This window comes from Echeneis naucrates, chromosome 10 (genome assembly GCF_900963305.1).
Source record: "Echeneis naucrates chromosome 10, fEcheNa1.1, whole genome shotgun sequence".
Lineage (NCBI taxonomy): Eukaryota > Metazoa > Chordata > Actinopteri > Carangiformes > Echeneidae > Echeneis > Echeneis naucrates.
In genome coordinates this window covers 13,156,004-13,176,745 of record NC_042520.1, presented here as the reverse complement: position 1 = coordinate 13,176,745, position 20,742 = coordinate 13,156,004, and the positions used below count along the sequence as shown (strand labels likewise).

Below are 20,742 nucleotides of genomic sequence, written 5' to 3'. Positions count from 1 at the left end.
GCGCTTTAACAGACTGAAGAGGATCGGGGGGGGATGGGGATGAGGAACTGGGGCAAACATCTGCGGAGACGCCCATTTACGGAGCCAGATTTTTAGAGGCACCGGAGCCACCCCGTTACACCGACTGTCTACATGGAGACTACCGGACCACGGTGAAGTGTTTTTGGGGGGAGAGGAGCAGGACATTCCACTCATAAGGTGAGATAAAATACACCGACATGTCCCCAAACTTCCTGCTGCTGCGTTAGCCGGTGTAAATCATTTTCCGACCTGATTCCAGTCAGTCAAAAACGGGTAGCAGCCATTTTTTTCTCATCAGTTTCAACGCTTCATAGTTAACTCGTAAGTTGTTGTTTACTTCATTTGTTGTCTAAAGATCTTCGATTTTTGAATACGCCAGTTATATTCAGAGGGATGAGTGTTTCCTGCAGCCTGGGTAGTTAGCCTTACATTAAACAGTGAAGATAAAACAATAAATCAAATTTACACAATGGCCATAAATGCTATGAGTCTCTCTGATTGGTTTTTGGCTACATTTAGGCATTTTATTTAGAATAATTGGAATTTAATCAATCCTATGACTTTGACTTAAATTGGTAAAGTCGTATGAACTCAGTTTCACATACTTTTGTTCAAATTTCTAATTCCTACATGTGAATCATTTTTGGCCTGTTCTCAGGTGTCAAAGAAAAGAAGATGGTGAAAAATAAAAGCAACCGCACATCAAAATTAAAAAAAGATGGCTCTCTGGTTCCGAGTGGCAAAGACCAGGCTCCTGTTGATGACCCAGCTCACAGAGACATCCCTGCTGCTCCACACACACTTCAGACCAATGGCCACAGTCAGCTTGGCTTCCCAGACAAAGTCTACACACTGGCCTCAGCCATCTTTCAGAATAACCACCTGGAGAAACCGTCTGCTCAGCGAGTGGTGAATTATGGCAAAAAGCGAGGACTCCCATTACCTAAAGTAAAAGATGCCGAGCTGCAGCGTGCTGCTTACGAACTAGCCTTCAATACCCTAAAATGTGAGTTTGTCAGCAATTGGTGGCCTTAGATTGTGTTGTTTTGTTGAGTCTTGCCCCTTGTTTCTTTCTTGCTTCCTTTCTCCCCATCAGCCTTGCATGTATGTACCCTACAGCCAGGCTCTTTGATGCAGTGGCTTCCTCAGCACAGCACCACACCACACCATTGCATTCAAAATCCAGATCAGATTTGTCCTGGGATCCTCTGTCCTTTGAGCTGTCCAAGCTGGCCTTTGATCCGTAGCCGGCGTCTCTTCTGTCGTTCTCAGCCAATTTTTCCAGATCCAGTGCGCTACTGCGTTGAAATAGGTGATGATTTATCCCTCAGCTGTGGCCTCACTTCACCTGCTTCTGCTCTCCCACGCCATCTCCACAGCCCTCTCTCCTGTAGCTACACACCAACCACACCCACCTCCACAAACACATCGTCAGCCTCGAAATGGGTAGCTTGTTTGGAATGAGGACATCTGCAATTCAGATTTATTTTAGGTACATTAAATTGCATGTAAAACAAGTAAAGTATTTCATCCAAGAAAAAAAAAATCAACATTTCAAATGAGAATGAACATCCCTGGGGATCTTAATTGACACTTGGAATTGGATATAGATAGATTGATGAAGGGTAAGTAGAAGAGAAAAAAGATGCTTGAATGACCAAAGGGAATTCTCTTTGATGCTATAGATCAATTTGGCCCATAATCTGTTATCCAGGACTGGGGTGGGGTTTGGGTGATCGAAGTCACAGAGGTGTGTAATCACCATGGTGATAAGGGAGGAGAAGTGAGCCAACTGTCAGCAGAGGAAGCTTGCTGGAATCGATTTAATGCATTCTTAGTGGATAGAGAGGTCAAGTAGTAGGAACACCCTCATAGCTGTAAATGATTTTGTTCATTCTTCACTATCCGTCTGCTGAATGTGGATAAGCCTTGTGCCTACATGTCCCACAATTAATGCGGAACATCTCAAAATCTAGCATCTAATTTATCATCACCAGCCCCAGCATATCATTGCAATAACTCATCTTGGTTCAACAGCTGTAGGTCACAGTACTTACATTACTTGATGAAACTACTAAATTGCTAAGGAATATAAGGGTACTCAGAAATCTATTATGACATATTGTTGTCATTCATCACCCTTTATTTCTTTTTTCAAGAGGATTCTTGTATGTACTGACCAAGATGAGGATTTTCCTTTTATTGTGGATACGTGAAAACAAATTCATTTGCATGATTTTGAGGTCTACTTAAAAATGGTCTGCTTGAGCTTTGACTTATTGCATTATACTGCATTACATGGCTTTTATTACCTTTTTTTCCAGAGTTAATTTTGTTTTTGTCTTTGTCATAAGTGCTATGTTGGTACATTTTATAGCCCCCAACCCCCCACACCTGACATTTCTTGAATTAATTATTGTAATTTACAGATAACTCAAAGAAGAAAGGAGCAGAGTATCCACCAATAACTCATTTTCAGGATGGTAAATAAATTCTTGTTTCTTTAATTTCACTGTTTTTGATATGTGCCATGTTTGGGATACGAAATGGATGAACTAAATAACATCTCTCCCGTGAGACTTAATCAGTTCAAGAATTTATGAATAATAGTTTTTAAACAGATAGAGCAGCCTGTTCCGTTTTTTTTTAAACTTTATTCCTGTAATGGAAAAAATATTATTTGGGACATCCCTTGATCTCATACGTATGTTACTGACATGTTAGCTCCCCTGCACTTGCTGTGTGGTGAGATTAGGTGCAAAACCAGGAACCATGTCTAATCTTTCTCCTTCCTGCTTGTATGCATAGTGTGACTTTTGGTGCAGAAATTGATTTGCTTGTGACACACACTCACGATGGCATCCACACACACACATGCGCATGCGTACACATTATTCGTGGACTGCTTTGCAATGACTGATCCAAAATTGAGCTGAGGTCAGTTGTTAACCCAATGAAGAAATGCTTCAGCAGTGGAAAAAAATGCATAGACCAAATTGCCAATGAGTTCTAGTATTGATCTTGTGATTATAATTCTTATTTTCTCAAAACAAAAAGTTGCTCATGTAATCTCTGTGGCAGTGGCTGAGGACACAGTAGTTTATGATTGCCAGTCGAGACTAACATATAGAGTGAGAAATGATGATGTACCTTTGTGCGTATTTCACATTTTTAAAACAAAGTCAAGCCTGAAGTTGCCTAAAAGAAATATTAGCATTCAAGTCCTGTTTTCCTTCTTTTCTCTTTTGCATCTCCTCTTATGCTTTTTTCTGATTCCTCTCTCTCTTTTTTATCTTCAGGGCTTCCCTGTTTCTTTGACATCTTCCGACTCTTTAAAAATCCCCTTTTCATATCTCAGTGACTTTCTACAGCATCACTGACCTACAGGCAATTTATGTTGTCAAGGTTTCATTTCTTGTTGATTGGTCATAGTCTATGTTCACACTGCTTGATGTTCAGATCTGAAGCAATGTAAAGTCGTTTTTGTGTGAATTTTGGAAACCGGTGGAAAACAGTTGACCTTGTTGCAGGCTATGAGAGCCCCCCTCTTCTTCTCCTCCCTTTTGGCTCTTCTCTTTCCACTGGCTACTCCACCGGGTATTTTTGCCTTATTGTCCATACAGCCCAACCGGTCTGCCAGATGCCCTTATCAGGTAACTGTGGCTGCTGTGTGCAGGCAAAAGGTTCTTTGGATAAACTAGACTTTGAGCATTAGAAAGAGTAGGATGGTCTTTTTTGTCCTTGACTGCAGGCATAACGGCTATCTACAATATGCCTCAGCAGATATTAAATTGTACAGGTTTATAACATGTAAGGGAGCTCTTCTATCTAGCCAGAAGGTAATTGTGTAACTTGTGGGCCGTATTTTTTTGGTCAGTCCTCTGTCAGATTAATGTGCAATCTGGTGCAGTGATGTAGAACACTGTGAGACAAAGAGTAGGCTGAAAACAAGAGGCGCCTGCATTCAGGACTGGCTCTTTCACTAAGGATTTGTTTGAATACAGTTGTCATCAATCACTGTTCATTGTATAATACCCAGATAGAAGCTCAACGTTGGTCCTGTGGTAATTAGTGCCTCCTGCTGGCGTAGGATTACCTTCTTGTTTGACAGATTTCAGGTCATTTTTTTACAACCAATTCCAATATTCCAATATCTGGAACTCTGATTTGAGAAATTATGTCTTGTCATCATGAGTGAAATCCAGGTTTTGTTTATGCTGTATAAAGGTGTCTTCCCTATGTTATTTATGGCAGAATTTTCTCTGTTTCACTCAACCTACTATGTGTGATTTATTGCATTTGAAAAGCTGTGACCTCTACACACCCAAATATCACAGCCCCTTCCGTGGCCTGTGTTCCACCTTGTGGAGGAGTGGTTATCTATTCAGGGCTTATCTTGAAGGAACCTCTGCAGTAATGCCACTATTTTAAACCTTATTGACCTAGATCATCCATAAATCAGACCACTGCTGATGATATGCTTTGTTTTCCACAATTAAAGATAAACTCTTTTATGTGTTAACATTTATCTTTGTACCTTGTTGGCTTTCTGGATGTACCTGGTTGCAGATCTGTGATTTCCTTTGTACTCAGTGGGTATGCTCTGTCCTTGGTTTACCTCCTTTTTTGCATCTTAAAAGGTATGTCTGAAAGAACAATTAACAAGAGGTCAACCACGCAAGCAGGCATACGCTGCACACGCATATTAATGCTGAAAATGTATTTTTTCACACTTGGGCAAACATTTGCACATATTTTCCACCTTTCACGTATTCTTTTGCAGTAACATAAGGAGGTGTGTTCCAAACTCCCTTGAAACACATCCACAAAAGACAAATGATCCTTTTCCCATTTCCACTGCATAATGAGCAAACACTGTACCCGCAGGGTGGCTTTGAAAGGCTTTAATCCCAAAATGATAAGATGGATAGTGATACTGTCTCCTGATCTTACTCATATTGAAAAGGAAATCTCACAGTTCATGGAAGGGAATGTCTATTTGTCTTTTTATGCATATTTCAGAGAGAAAGTGTTTTGTCAGGCATTGAGATAGTTGTTGCCTTCATGATATGACAGCCCAAGGATGATGAACAGTATCTGATAAACAGCTGTCATAAAATTATAGTTCATAATATCATTTTTCAGATTTGAAAAAGAAGCGAAGTGTAATTGTCATTTAAACACAATGTAGTCTGGTGTGAAATACATGCATTTTACATACATTTGAAGGATCATATTTAGTTGTAGATTATTACCTCAGATGCCATTATTTCATTTGTCCCTTGAGTTCACACATGAACTCAACATGGACACAATACACAAAAGAAATGAGGCAAATGAAGAATCAGATGAAGTCAAATTAAGCACCAAATAAGCATTTAATCATTGAAAATTACTGCCCCCCCCCCCATTTACTTGAATTATCTTTTCAAATTAAATCATGATCATTTGCTGTGCCTCTAGGAGCTTGTCTCATTCTGTCTTAATCTCCTTTCTCTTTTTTTGCAGACATGTTCTCATCATTTGATATGGATTTATCCTTTGTAGCATATATTTTACCAGTTAATGGATAATAAGTAATTTCTTGTGACTTTATCTACTTCTCTAAATGAAAGCGGGGATTGGTTAATAGAAATAATTAGATAGTGATATATAAAATTAGATTAAAGTACATCTTCATTACTCAGATACAGAATTATTACTGTAAATCTCTGTTACTACATTTCCATTCTTCTAATTGATCATGGGGGACCACAGCGGCATAGTGGTTAGCACCCCACAATAAGAATGGTTCCCAGCCTGGGGCCTTTCTGTGGAGAGTTTGCATGTTCTCCCCGTGCCTGTGTGGGTTTCCTCCCAACGTCCAAAGACATGTTAAGGTTAATTGGTAACTATAAATTGTCTGTAGGTTAGAGTGTCAGTGTGAGTGGCTGTTGGTCTCTGTCTTACTCTGTATGTTGGCCCTGTGATGGACTGGTGACCTGTCCAGGGTGTACCCTGCCCTCGCCCAATGTGAGCTGGGATTGGCTCCAGAACCCCCCACAGCCCGGAAACGGAGAAGATGAATTTATGAATAATTAATCTTGTTTTACTTTCTCTCTACATAGATCAGGAACTGCTGGAAGACATCATGATTGACAGCCGGTTTTACCTTGGTCTGCCAATAGTAAGTGAGTTCCACAGGAGCAGTATTTTAAATATAACAGCGGTTGTAGGAACTTAGATCCATTTACCCTTTGGTGTATGTCAACATTATGTGACAAAGAAGCATGCACTTATTAAAAAATTTCGCCAAATATCAAAGTCCTTGTAAATGTGAGAAAGTCTTCAAGCAAGTTCTGATTTGAAATGACAATCCTTTGGTTATTTTTTAACAACTCACACAGCACCTTGTGTCTTGTATTCCCTGCCCTGATGCCTATCAATAACAGTCACTCCCTTTGGAGTAACACATCAAACAAGGGACAATGTAGTGTAATGCCTGGCAGTGTTTTTTTCTTTATTGCTTTTATCAAACAAAATACCAAATTAATTAGTATTAAAATCAAAATGCCACAACACACCAAGAGCAGTAATCTCAGTGTATTCAACATCTGTCCTACAGCCAGTGCACTGAGCGTTATTAGTGATACGAAGGCTATGCTGCATTGTTTCAATGAAAAAGAATAACAATCCTGACATTGCTGTGAACCTGCCGCTGTTAGACAGTGCAAGAATGCCCTGTTACTTACGTGAACAGGTATCTTCTGGAGGACAGCGGTATGTATTCATCCTACTTTTAACATTCCACATTAAAAAGCTTTAGAATCAGTTTGGATGGTGATAAAACATGCACAGTACAGAGCTGGTAGAGGAGAAAAGTGATGGAAGGGAGAGGTGCAGAATGTATTCAAACCTGAGCAGACACAACCAATGTCTATTTAAGTGAGTGCACAAACATACAGACGCATTCATACACATGCATGTGTGTTTGCAAAGTAAAAAACACTTATATAGTGTTACTTTTAGATTTATGAAATATGGCCTTAGGTGAAATTAATTGTTCTCCACATGTGTTGGTGACAGGTCGTTACTCTGCATCCCTGTAGTGAGACAATAAAGCAGAGATACAAAGAGGCAGTCTTTAGAACTCACGCTCATCTCCTTTTACACTGCTGGCATCTATAAAGTTCAGCCTTGATAGAAGGGAAGAGAATGTGGTGCTTTAGAAGGAATAGGTGGGCTAGAAAAAAAGGGGGGAGGGGGGTACACTATGGGGACTGCGAACAAAAGATTTGAAAAACGAAGATAGAGATAGACTTGCATACTAAGCCAGAGGCCCATTTGATCTCAGTGGAGAGAGAAAATGTAGCCTAAGTCCTTTGGAGGATGGAAATAGCCTGAGTGACAATATAAAATCTGGCGGGGCAAACATACTAGGAGTGCCACATTTAACATGAAGTAGACCTATAAAATGAGGCATGAAACTTTAATCATATCTAATGTATTCCAATTGCCTTATCTCTAAAACTAATCTGATCTCATCTCATAATACGTAACTGAATGCAACCACTGAGTGATTGATTTCAAACCCAGCTGAGGGTCATGTGATAAAAATGAAAAGTGAAGTGAGAGGTGAAGTTCTTGTGCTGTAGACCTTGATATGAAATGACAAACAGTGCTGTCATATGTACTATGGACTGGTCTCCCACCATGGGATTTTGTTGCCAGGCAAAACAATGATTGGGAATTCCCCCACACCCAAGGGTATAACCATGATAAAGGGCAAACAGGACTTGAGCAGGAGTAAGAGGCAAAGAAAGGAAAAGTGGAGTGCCAAAGCCAATCTCAGAAACCAGCCTTTCCCAAAATGAAATTAAAAGTCCCTGGAATTAATAATGAGTAGCGTTCTAGCTTCTCGCCCCATTAGCCCAATAGTGAGTTTGTGACAAGCTGTTGCTGCTGTGGAATACCATCTGCCACTAATGCAGCTGGAGGAGAGGTTGGGGGGTTACTATTATCTATCAGTTACTATCAGTTATTATTAGTTTATGCTGGTTTTGTGCTCTAAATTCTAAATACATACCGTGCACAGTTGAAATGTAACCAATCATGAAATAAAAACTTGCTCTCCCTCCATGTTTTTTAAAATAAGTCATTGCCTATTAGGCGGGCAGCCTCTGTTTTAACTCTGTCTCTAACCCTAATTGTAAATCCAGATCTTCTGCTTTAATTGTCGAAACAAAAGTTACCAATTTAACTGTCCCTTTTGTTCTTATGGTCTAGCCAGAGGATGAAATGGGCCTAGTTGCTGTCATGCTGTATGACTTCCAGGACAGGAAGTTCCTCCCACGGGAGCACATAGGAGAGGGGGAGATCATACAGGACGTTAGAGATGTTGAGAACTTACTTTTTAGGTAAGAGAAGAAAAAAAAAGAAAGAAATTTAAGTTAAAATGACATTATGAAAAAATGTAGAAAAGAGGAGCAAACGTTTTTCTCTTCTATATCTGGTCTTTGTAGGTTTAAAACCAAGCTGGCAGCCTCTTTGGCTCGCTGCAGGATCAAACACAATCTTCTGTCTATTGAGTGTATCCTGCCGGAGAGTGTGAAGACAAAACAGGAGAGATCAAGCAGCCTTCCGCTTTACACATGGGTCAACACATTGAAGACCAGGTCAGCTGAATATGCACAAATTAACTGGACACACTGAAAAACTGCCAAACACAAAACTAGTATGAGCACTGAAAACAGGAGCTAACTCAAAGCATATAGAGAGAACTTGCATTCTACTTAGACACCTATGTCTATACTGAGCTCAAACGTGTGTTGTTTCCCAGTGTTTTATGGGCCAGGTGTCCTGCTGAAATCAAATTAAGCCACCAGACTGTGTGTGTGAGTTTGTGTGTTCTTGCACACACCCTGTCAGGCTGATTCAGTTAGGTGTAAATCCTGCTGCGGACAGATTCAATCAGCAACAACCCTCAGCAAGCTTTGGGACTCTAAAGGTCACCTGTTGGAACAAGGAGCTTGTGTGTGTGTGTGTGTGTGTGTGTTAGTGGTTTTAGTGCACAAATTACTATTGAAGTCTTAACAGTCTTTTGAAAGGCCACATATCAATTCCACATGTTGTTATTATCTGTGATGATAGTGTTCCTCATTCTCTTCTCCCTCCTCTCTTGGACATCCACTAATCTGCTTCCCTCTCCTTTGCTTCTAGCATTGATGAGGTCCAGTGTGTTCTGCGGAGTGCAGGCTTCTTGCAGGTGAAATCGATTGAGCAGCTAGAGGGCCAAACCTTCTGTAAGGATCCCCACTGTGGGGATATTCTGGTATTCCCTACTCAGCTGAAAGCTCAGCTGTCCTCCACCAAGCTGCTTAGTGACCACAAACTCATCATCCAGGTACACTCTGAAGAGAGAGAAGAGGTCTTTGACAAGGGCACCCTCCATCTTCTCTGATATTTATGATTTCCCTTTAGTAATAGATTTGGTCCCTTATGCCAACTAAGATTAGATTGCTGAGATACAAATATTTCACATCAGTTTCCCCATCTGGCCATACTTCACTTTGAGCCATAAAGAATTCTCTCGTCCGGTCAGGGGATGAGCAGTTTAATCATTTAATTTCTACTCCATTAAAGTCAAGCTGCCACATAAACATTAAGCAGCACACAACACAACACTTTTCAGTTCTGTTTTGCAGCCAAATTCAATCACCTTTTCTTTTTCTCCTCTTTCACATTTTATGGTTTGCTCTTGTGCTCTTCAGAATTCCTTGCGCTTCCCTCCACGCTCTCTGGTTTGTCTTTCTTGACAAATCCTGTTATTTGGTCGCTAACTACAGGAACCAACCCAGCCCAGTGGCTCCTCAGGGATATGTTCAGCACTATTTCCAGAGGGGATCCTATGACTGAAGGACATCTCTGTTGTAATCTGACTGCAGTGCTCCTCTTTCTTTTTCTACATTTCTTTTTCATTCAATCACCTTCCCTTACCTCCATTTAGTTTTTTATTTGCAACAGCTCTTCCAAACTTTTTATTTCTCTTCTATTCCTAGCATAGTTCTAGGTAACACCTCATCTTATTTTGCATCTAATTAGTTTTCAGAGTGCCGCTGAACACCTGGATCTTGAAGTCTTACACTGAAATCTGTCTTTCTCTTTACCAAACTAATGCTCTTTCTCATTGTGCCTGTAGGATAAGTCTTGCAGCCTAGGCCCAAATGCAGTTTGCTCTGTGTTACCTGAGGATGGAGATGTCCTCATGGTGGGCTGCTTCTCTGGTCTCAGTGTCTCCCACACCGCCTCACTAATTGCTGAGAAACAAGCCAACGCTACCAACCTGCCCACTGTTTATGTTTGTGTCAGCGATTGTACAGATTCACAAAGGGAGGATCTACAGCGTGTGGTCTCTGCCATGGGCTGCAAAAGTAAGCACAAATTAGATGTGTCAATGATACTTTAGTCATGATCTTTATAAAGAAAGAAATGCAAACAGAAAATACAGAACAAGTCGCTGTTCTGAGCTGACCAATTACAACAAAGATTGGATCATTTATACAGAAAGCTTTGCTTTTTACAATTGGCTTCTGTCTGCAAATCACCAGCACACCAAGTTCACTTAAGACCAGACAGGCTGCTAAGATATCAAGGCTGATGCCTGTTATGCATTAATATATTTTGCTAGTAGTGTCTACCACCATAGCTATCTGCTAGGGAAGAAATTAAGGGGATGACAAAACTGATGTTTTTACAATTGGAAGAGATACCCTCAGGCGGGGAAAGAATTATAGTGTAACATTGTGAAAATACTTTCAGCACTGAACAAAGGTGTTTGACACTGTGATTATCGTTAGACTGAATATGCATGTTACTCAGATGTGAAGCTGATACCAGAAGTCTTCCAGTCTTTGAACAATGGTGACAAGCAACTTCAGAAGGTGCGCGTTATCCTCTTGACTCCCAAGTGCTCTGTGTCTGCAGTCAGCAACCCGGTTGAATTCATACTGCAAGAAAATGGAGGTAATATAGGCTTTGAGCAGAGCTATGAAATGTGGACTTAACTAATACATATTGTAACATAATCTATACTCCCGCCTGTTTTGTCCATACTGAAAAAGGAAACAAATACAGACGGCTGAGTCCACAAAATTGAAGATGTTGTATGTACAGTATGCTTACAACATGATGACTTCATATTAGAAGACTATTGCTATGTTTGAAATTATTCATTAATCCCTATTTATTCCACCGTATAATGAAATGTATCATTTTGTAGAACCTGTATAGTGGACTCATAGTATACCCATAAGCAGAGGTTTTCACATAATTGCTACAGATCAAGCAATGCATACTTTCCTGTCTTGTTCTTGTGCTGAGGGAAATAAAATTGTGTGGAGCAAATGACCCAAATAGTGTCTAGATATGTAATATATGTGATCCATACTCATAGTTAGCAAGGTCTTAAACATAACAGTTAATGAAACTGAGATTCTTCTCCTGTGAAATAGTTCTCTGTTTTCTTAGACACAGATCTGCTGCAGGATTTATCCCAGGGTTCCACAGGGCAAAGCAAACTGGAAGCACTGGTTGCCCAGCAGAGGAAGGATATTGATCATGCTTTGAAGTGTAGGTGTTATACCCCTGCTCTCATGTAGAAGTGCAGAGTCAACCCACATACCCTGTGATCTCAGTCACAATAGCCTGATATAGGCTCTCTCACTTCTCAGACACAATGAAGCTTATAGTTCCTAATTAACTAATCTAGTATGCCATTAGACTGAAGAATGTGGTGTCTCCGGGAGATAGTCTTAATAAGGAATGCTAATATTTCTTTGTGCTGGTCAGACACAGTCTTCTACAGGATTCCTTACAAGTTTGATCAGTAATTCTGCTTTATGTTGCTTGGATTCTGTCACAAACTTGGCAGGAGGATGTACTTTATGACGCCCCATTACATGTAGAGCAATACATATTGCATTGTTTTGTGTACAGATGGGACAGTTCTTCTCTGCAGGCAGCAGAGCTGCAGAGCATTTCTGCTCAGTTGCATTTTATATGATTTATTCTAATCTACTCAGTAGCTTGTTAATTGGGGCACTACACTCATTAACCTGAGCCCATCTTGTGTTGTTTCATGATCTTCTTTCTGTGTTGATCTGGGTCATGTTCATCAAGCAGATGCATTCTTTCTGCTAGGTACAATGAAAAGCCAGAACCTGTAATCACACTGTGAACGAGTGGCCCTCTATTTTTTTTTTTTTTTTTTAATTGGCCGACCGTTAATTAATTGGATAATGAATGTTTTGGCTTGGTTGAGTAGATTGTCAATATTTCACATTGGTTTGTAGCCACTTTGCTACATTTGAGCAGGATTTTATGTTTTATAAGCTCTGTGTAAAATGTTTCTATCTAGCTATAATTCCTGAGCAAGGAAGTCATTATATCAAATTAAACAAATTAAAGGTTCAGCAGCCTCATAAAATTTACAGTCCAACAGCAGTTAAATGAAAGGAGCAGAAGAGAATGGGGCAGTATGAATAATCAAATTCAATTGTCACAAAATCAGAGGAAGAATGTGTTTGTGTTTATCTGATCTTCCTGGTTTAAGTGAACATGAAATTAGTTTGTTGTTTTGGGGTGTAGTCACATTTCAGTGAAAATGGCTCTCTTCACATGTATTAAATGTCACATTTTCTGACATAAATGGAAAAAGAAAATATGGTGCAATTCAAAGACGTTAAGTATTATATGCGTAAAATAGATGTATGTTTACTTGTGCTGTGTATTACTTGTATAGTTCCCAAGGTTTTGGCAGTGGTATATTCAACATGTTCTTCATACCCTGAGGAGAATGAGGAGGTTGTGAGTGGTGCCCTTGAACAAGCCAATGCCTGCTCACAGCAGGAGGGGGAACCAAAGCAATCATGCTTCAGGTCAGTCTCAATCCCTGTATCTCAGAAGCCATTGTGCTCTTCTGCAAGTTGGTCTTTCTTGTTGTGTTTATGTTGCTGTCTGTCAGCCTGCCATGCTGTTTGTCTTGACTTCCCTATTTAGACAAGCTTCTGTCAAAGTCCCAGCACACCTCAGACAGAAGCTGAGCAGATTCAGCAAAAATATATCATCAAAGTTGCCATTTTATGTCTCTAAATGCTGTGAAAAGGGCAGAGAAATTAAAATTCCGACAGCCCTCCCAATAGATATCCTTTCTAGTTTTTTCGATATGTGTGGTGTAAAGAAGAAAGACTTGTTGACATCTACCATTCCTGTGGTGTTGAATGTCCCAAGACTGATTGTTCTATGAATTTTGTGGGCCTAGAGTGCTGGCAATGCCTCAGGCAAGCATAAATAACTCTACTGTTCACAATATCAAAATATCTTTGACCTGACAAGTGTTGTTTTGTGTGCAGTTCAGAGCCGAAACAAATAGTTGATTGATCCAAAATTATTTTACACTGAAACATTGATAATTGAGCAGCAGCTAATTCATTTATCAAGGAAAGAGCCTGCTGTTTATTGGACAAAACTTTTGACGACATGACCTTGGACTTCAGGAATATTTATTTAGAACATTCATTGGACTTTTGACTTTTTTATTTTATAATTTTAAGAATTAACAGTTTAATTACAAAATCATCCAAAGTTGAACCAATAATGAAAATGACAGGTTGCAGCCTTAATCCATTATTTTTTTTTACTTTGTTGATATGTTTTGTTTATTATGTTGTTTTCTTAGCAGCAGCCTCCAAGTGTATATTCATACAATGTATTTTTTATGTGCCCTCCATTCCATTTGTGTGTGTGTTTCGCATAGGCTTAATCCATTCCTCTTCAGCTCACCTAATAATGCCAAGGACCCAGAGGAAACAGAGCCCTTCTTCAAGCTGAAGCCCTCAGAACAGAGTAATGGCTGCTTCCTCGCTGTTCTCATCAGAGAGGTGAGCATCACTAAAGGAAAGAGAAACTTTACAAAGACAAAGCAGTGGTTAAATTCTGTGAATTGAATATTTCTTTACTGTATTTTGTATCTCTATATATAAGCCATCGGAAATCCAGGGTGAATATTTTGCTGCTTTAGTATTTATTAAATAATACTGTGACAAGTCAGAGTGGTGCAAGAATGTATTCCAGCTGAACTTCACATGGGTGTAACGTGTATATAAAATACTTATCAGCACTGAGCAGTAACAATAATGCCATGTATGACCTAAAATTCACACTGTTCATGGTATGCATTTGTCAGATTTTTTTTTTTTTTTTTTTTTTTTTTTTTTGCATGACATTTGGAGGCTACATGACCCCCGCCCTGCCTGGGCTCTCACTTCCCTGCCTCCTACATTGCACTAACATCAGTCTTCACTCACTACACACTTTGTCCAATATAATTTTTCACAGGCACATTTAGGTGCACAACATTCATCTGACATAAGATTGTACCACACCTTGGGGGACAGACCGGGGTGGGATCAGGGGGCACTCTGTAGGGACAGGCTGCAGGACAGCAGTGTGCTGCAGCCCTGTAACTTGCCCCCAACCTCTTCACCTTACCCCCAATCTTAATGTACCACTCCATATCCATGGTCGCTTATTCACGGTGCAGAGCTGTGGTTCCTTGACAAGGATTGAGGAAGCACAGGAAAGAGGACACGCTCACTTACTGCTAGTCATGGGATGGCTCAGGGGGGCCAGGCCTCCACAGTTGGGTGGCACGTGGGGCTAGCAGCCTGGAGGCCTTACGGCCTGGTGTGATGATGGGTCCATTGCTCTGTTCCCTAGCTACCTCTGTGGGTCTGACGCTGGCTGGGGGGCTGCTCCTGGGGCATGGAAGATTTCCCTCTGGCACGGTCTCCTCGGTCTGTGTGCTGTTGCTATGGAGGCTGCATTGTCTCTGTAGCAGCAGAGGAATGAAGAAAGGACAAATTTAGCTAATTTAGTATCAGCCCTGACAAGCTGTCTGGCTACCGATGAGAGAAATGGTCTAACATTAGCACTGGACCTTACTAACGGCTTAACAAGTAAAAGACCAGAGATCGAAGTGTTGTGTAAAGAGAAATTATCGTATGCAAGTAGAGATCTTTCACAGGCAGTATACACTGAGGAGAAGGCTGACCGATCTCCTGTTTGTCTCATTAAAAACTCTTGTCCTTCACCCATTCTCCTGAAGTAATGAAAATACACAGACAGAAACAACTGGGACAAGGTGAAATAAGTTTAATTGGTGAATCTTATCTATCTGTCAAAAGCAAGCCACTTTTGATAAACTGAAGTGAAGACACAGACCAATTTGTATGGAAGGGAATACAGGGAGATGAGATTGGATGAAAGTGAACATTACAGGCTGTGACAGGTAATTGATGAAATCCAAGAGACAGAAAAAGGACATGAAGAAAGTGGTCAGACTGCAAGAGGAAATGAGATGAAGTCATGTACATAGGCATCATGGCTGACTGTAATCAGTAATAAAGAAAGTTGTGGGGGGAATGTAAATGATGGCTGAAAAAAAATCTTAAGATTGAGGAGCACATTGTCTGAGTGACTTTTAGAAACAGATTCAGTAAGTCAGGATGAGATGAGCAGAAGGGAAGGAGTGATTGAAGTCGGCTACTGAGAGTTGGAAACAGGGAGTTGGATAAAGAGCACCTTGGGTGTCATAGCCTGTTGTGTAACAGATTTTATTCGTGTAGGTGTGAGGTGTTTTGAAAAAATTGTGTAAAAATCAGACACTGCAGAATATTCTGTGCCAGAGTCTGAAAGGAGGTCTCAGATCTCTGTTCTGACTCTTTCATGAACCCTGATGAGTGGGATACACTCTGTTTCTATCATTGATTGTGACTGTGTTGTTGAGTTGTGAGGCTTTAATTGCTTCAAGTCTCACAGTCTTTCAGGCAAACTTATCCACTCTCCAACCTCTCTTACTATTTAGGCTAAATAGTAGACGATTAGAGGTTGTAAGTCCCGCTATAACTAGCCTTAGGTGCTGTGCACTGCAGTAGAGGGTTGATAAATGTGCTTCAGCAAGTTTCATCAAATCACGGTGACTAGGCTTCCCACGTTCTAATAATCCATAGCATATGCATGTTTACGGCATACTCCCTCACATTATGAAATCTGCTCTCACACCTATGATGCCGGTGCAAGGTTATTAAGCCATTGTGCCCCCACAGGGTGTGACGGAACTCTCACACCGTAGTGTCTGTTTCTCTCTAGCCATTCATCATGTTTTATACCTCCACAGGCAGGAATGAAAAGATAATCAAACTGCTGTAATGGTGCCTCAAACACAATTTTTTTCCCTCCCTACCTCCAATAAACTCAGCTAATCAAAAGTTATTGTGGCACTCTGAAAAGCACCATAAAAATAGCAATTACATAAGTGTTTGAATGCTGTCAGGCTTACATTGACTGTCATAGCAGCACCCAACAAAGTTTTTATGAGACTTCCATCCAGGAACAGCTGGGGGCAATCAAGACATTCAAGTGAAATGTTCCTGGTCAAATTTTTAGAAGCATAGCACGTTACAGGTGGACTTTGTTCTCAAAGATTCTAACGAGGTTGGACGTTAATGAGGGATGTTGGACCTTCCTCTCCCCTCCCCTACCCCTCTTTCATTGTATCAAAGAGTTTCATAAATTTTGGGTATACTTTGTATTTGGGGTATATTTGCCAAGATATATTGGATGTTAAGAATTCAGACAAAATTATTGGAACAAAATAGGCTCTGCCCCAGGTTCCGCTGGGGCAGATTAGTTGGCAGAGAGTAGAGGGAAATGAGAGATTTACAGAGTATGGCACGGTTGGTTAATGGAGGGGAAGTGAGATTTACAGGGTTGAGGGGAAGAAAGGGAGGCGAAGGAGAGTGTCAGTTGAATAATTCAGCGCCCCCTGTCTGTATGAGTTAGCATCAATGAAGTTCAGGGTGTCCGCCAAAGACCGCACAACAGTGGTGCTTCAAAGCATGTTTACCTGTGTGTTCTGTGCGTACTGACACTTATAGCTTCATGCTAAATGCACACACTTCACAGGCACAGTTCCACTCAGACATACCTATTACACATATTAGCAGAATATGCATATTTGCATATGCAATATAGTATGCACAAGCGCTTTAAAAAAAAATCCTCCCATAGACCCACACAGGCTGAATGTCTCCACAGTGTACGCTGTGCTTGTAAATAATTCAAATGTTGAGGAAAGCATTCGGCTGGTGTGTGCGCTGGTGCTGAGACAGCAGGTGACCCTACAGCCAGCAGCAAGGACATTGTGGTGCCCTCTCCTCTCCTCTCCTCTCCTCTCCTCTCCTCTCCTCCCTCCCCTCTCCACTTTTCTTATTGATTATAGTAAATAAATATGGGGGGGTTCTTTATAATTTGGCATAAAATACTAACAGTAGAAGTTCACCATTACAGCTAATTTCTTCATGTCTTTGAAACTTCCCAACAGCCTGAGCCAGTGATCAAAGAGACACCACAGGATGTGCTGGCCAGAGCAAATGCTAAAGGCATACTAGACAGGATCAGTTCCAATCACACAACCAGTAAGGAGCACCATGGTCATACCAACAGGATGAAAAAAGCAGCTCAGGGTCGCAACTGCCAGCCACAACCTTCAGTCTGTATTCAATCGAAAAACCAAGAGGCCAAAGACAGCACCAGTGCTCCATTGTGTGGACACCAGGAGTTTAATAACAGGCGGCACTCATCACTAGGTGGGTGTCATCCTCTCAGTCCTGTATCTTAAGTCATTTGTATGCAGTCACGGGTACATATGGCTGAGAAAGGTTTGCCATTTTGGTAATTACCTGTTATTTGCTTTCTTGCTATAACCTAACATACAAGTTTTATACCACTCTTATGTGTGTCCAGAAAATATGAAGTTTTTGGTCCTTTCCCTTTGACCAGATTCCAAATGTTTGATCTTTCAGGTAAACCTAAAGCAATGCGCTTACAGGCCTTAAAGAACACAATGTCCAGTCCCATCTCTTCCTTGAATAGAGAAAGCTCCTGCTCCTTCTCTTCCAAACAAGCAAAGAGCACACCCACCAAAAGGGTCAGCCCTGTGTTCAACCCTTCTACTACCAACCGCACTCTGCGCCCCACCCCTCCTCCCACTACCCCTGTTGTCCGTCACAGAGCTAAGGATAGAGCTCAGGAGGTGCTGAAGCCTATGGTCCTAGTTCTGCCTCCTGTTCATTTCCCCAACTTCTTCCCACCTCAGCACAGGCCAGCGAGGTTCAGTCCCAGCAACAACTACAGCAAGTGGAGGAACCCAGCCCAGACTGTGCCCCCCTCTTGCTCCAGTGGTGGCTTCTCCAAGGATACCATGGTGAAATCCCGACCTCTATTTTGACACTTGCAAGTCAACTCAAATATGCTGAAACAAAAGTATTAACTTCTGTGCCATGGTCTTACTTTAATAAAGTCAGTATTTAATTGTAACAAAATGTAAGTGTCACTCAACTGCCAAATTACATAGAGCATGTCAGTGCAAATCACCTCAAATTTAGAGCCATTATTTCTTGTCATTAGTAAAAGGTCTTACCATAGGGAACCTTACTACATTCAGAATCTAATCAAACAGCACGTATTTATAGGCCTGTGTCAATGTCATTTCAATATCACAATATGATGAATAGATATTACTTGGGTTTCAGTGGCTTTGAAAATTAAAGGACATAATCAACAAGCTGCAGATTTTTCTTTTGGGAATGCATTTATTGTCACAACAGATTACATTTACATGGTGTAGAAATGAGTGAAGAACAGAGCTGATGTGATTTACAGCATCTCTCCTTTGTTTTGTTTAGTTTTGACTGCATTCACGGAGTTCATGTCAAGTGCAGGTGGTGGCCTCGAGCCATCGGAGCAGTGTAGAGGTCTTGATAGCAGTGACAGCAGACTTTTCTCCCCCGCTGTATGTGCATTTTTGTGTGTGTATGTTGGTGAGTGGGAGTACGCAGGCTGGACTTACTGAGGAAGATAAAATTCCGCTAACCCATACAGTATGGCACACATCTTCTTTATGCTGTTTAGGCCAGGCGCTGCTATTGTGTACAGCATTGTGTACCAGTGTTCTTATAGCCACGAGCACATCACATCTGCCAAAGTCAAAAGACTAGATCTGGGTTTTCTTGCTACTACATATATTGTGGGTTTATGCAGAAAGATTCCTGAGGATATTGTTTGAAGTTTGAACACAAGCAATGTCACATTTCAGTTTTTGCAGTTTTGCAGTTTTTGCATGAATGCAAAAACCTACAGTCGCCACTAATTTAGAGCTTGAAAATACATTTAAAAATGTCACCTTTCTTCTGCTGGACAAACCATCAGGCAATGGGAAGTAAAAATAATTAACTGACAGCACTGTAGTCATGTTAATCTGGCAGAGAATAACCTTTCATTTTATATGAGTTAGAAATAGGCCTGATGTTTTTGTGCAGGTGTAAATCTAGTCATGGTGAAATGGAGATGAATTGTGCTGAGAGCGCCTGTTTCTTGCATTTTTCACCACTCTTCTTACTGAGACCCTTATTAACGCTCCTACATTAAAAAAAAAAACATCCCATGGAGAAAACATGCAAAATCAATACGCAGATCTGTCACATTTTCTGTCGCCAACAGCTCATCTCGCTCATATCTTCAAGATTTGTACCCTAAATTTTCTCTTTCGACACACAATAATTTCCATACATTTCATTATTTCATTATTATCGCTTCATTCATCCTCAGAGGGGATTTTAAGTTTCTGTTTGTTTCAAATTTGTCACATGATATTTTTTAATGCAATATGTTGCACCAGTGGAGTGTTGACAGGTCTCCTCTGTCTGGTCTCAGTTCTTTTTCTCGTTGACTTGTCACAGATTCCTTCGACAGCAAGATGACGCCATTTTCTTTTTGGGAGGCTCCTGTAGCTCAAAATCTCTGCCATCTAGTCCAGGAGCGCTGTCTGTGCTGATGGATATATTTTACAGGAAGGGACAGAGTATGAAAGAAAACTGAGTAAACCAGTGAGTGGATGCACAAACCAGTCTTGAAATAGAAATGTGACCTTTTTCTTCGGAGTAATCCTGCGTCCTGTCTACAGAATGCCTGGTCAGGTAATCCATCCAGGCCAGAAGTCCAAATACAGAAAGGTCCTGTGAGGCCAGCAGGTGGTTTCCTTTTAGGCCCAGTATTGTTCAAAGGTCAAGGTTCAACCTGTGACACTGAGTGACAGCAGCAAACACGCAGAGTTTCTCATTCGTCCTCATGAACAGACATGTTTTTTTTGTAATTTTTTGAATCATCAGACATTCTTTTGGATTTATCTTCCATCCTTCTTCTGCGATTGTGTTTGTTAACATATATGTACATCATAGATTACCATGGCTGGTACTGATTAGGTGTCGTCGTGGCAATAGTGAGTGGCATTCCAGGCGTCAGCTGGGTGGTGATGTGGTCACTGGTGATGGTCATTGTTGGGGGAGTTCTGGTGGCTGCTTCTTGGGTTTCAGAGTGTCTATAAGAGACTGTACGCCACGTTTCACGCTGGTGGTCACCCGTCGGGTCACAGAGTCCGCAGAGGGCGAGGACGCGGATCCAGCGCGTTGAGAGGGCGGCCGTGCAACCAGACATTTCTGATAGCGCAGCTGAGCCAAAAAAAAAAAAAAAAAAGATAGTCAGAAGAGTTTTTTTTTTGTTTGTTTGTTTCTGAAGTGGAAAGAAGCATACTCTGCAGTTTGTGGGTCAACTAATAGAATAATAGTT

At 40.9% G+C, this 20,742-nt stretch overlaps 2 protein-coding genes across 6 annotated transcripts in view; one reads left to right on the top strand and one right to left on the bottom strand.

The window, feature by feature from the left end:
• The first annotated feature begins 696 nt into the window (after positions 1 to 696).
• On the top strand, positions 697 to 18,434 carry LOC115049673 (putative methyltransferase NSUN7). Its single transcript, XM_029512077.1, has 12 exons — positions 697 to 1,027; positions 6,129 to 6,187; positions 8,287 to 8,417; positions 8,523 to 8,675; positions 9,220 to 9,403; positions 10,199 to 10,430; positions 10,879 to 11,022; positions 11,527 to 11,628; positions 12,800 to 12,935; positions 13,814 to 13,937; positions 17,441 to 17,705; positions 17,922 to 18,434. The coding sequence occupies exons 1-12, from the start codon at positions 697 to 699 to the stop codon at positions 18,344 to 18,346; spliced, it is 2,286 nt and encodes a 761-aa protein (XP_029367937.1). The 3' UTR covers positions 18,347 to 18,434.
• apbb2a (amyloid beta (A4) precursor protein-binding, family B, member 2a) overlaps positions 18,422 to 20,742 on the bottom strand; it is a 34,025-nt gene continuing 31,704 nt past the window's right edge. For 2 of the 5 annotated variants that reach the window (XM_029512075.1, XM_029512074.1), the window contains exon 14: positions 18,423 to 20,624. In XM_029512075.1, the coding sequence (XP_029367935.1) occupies positions 20,448 to 20,624 (177 nt within the window). In that variant the 3' untranslated portion in view covers positions 18,423 to 20,447. Of the gene's footprint in view, positions 20,625 to 20,742 lie in introns of all 5 variants that reach the window. The other 3 variants (XR_003841141.1, XM_029512076.1, XM_029512073.1) reach the window with 3 other exon arrangements.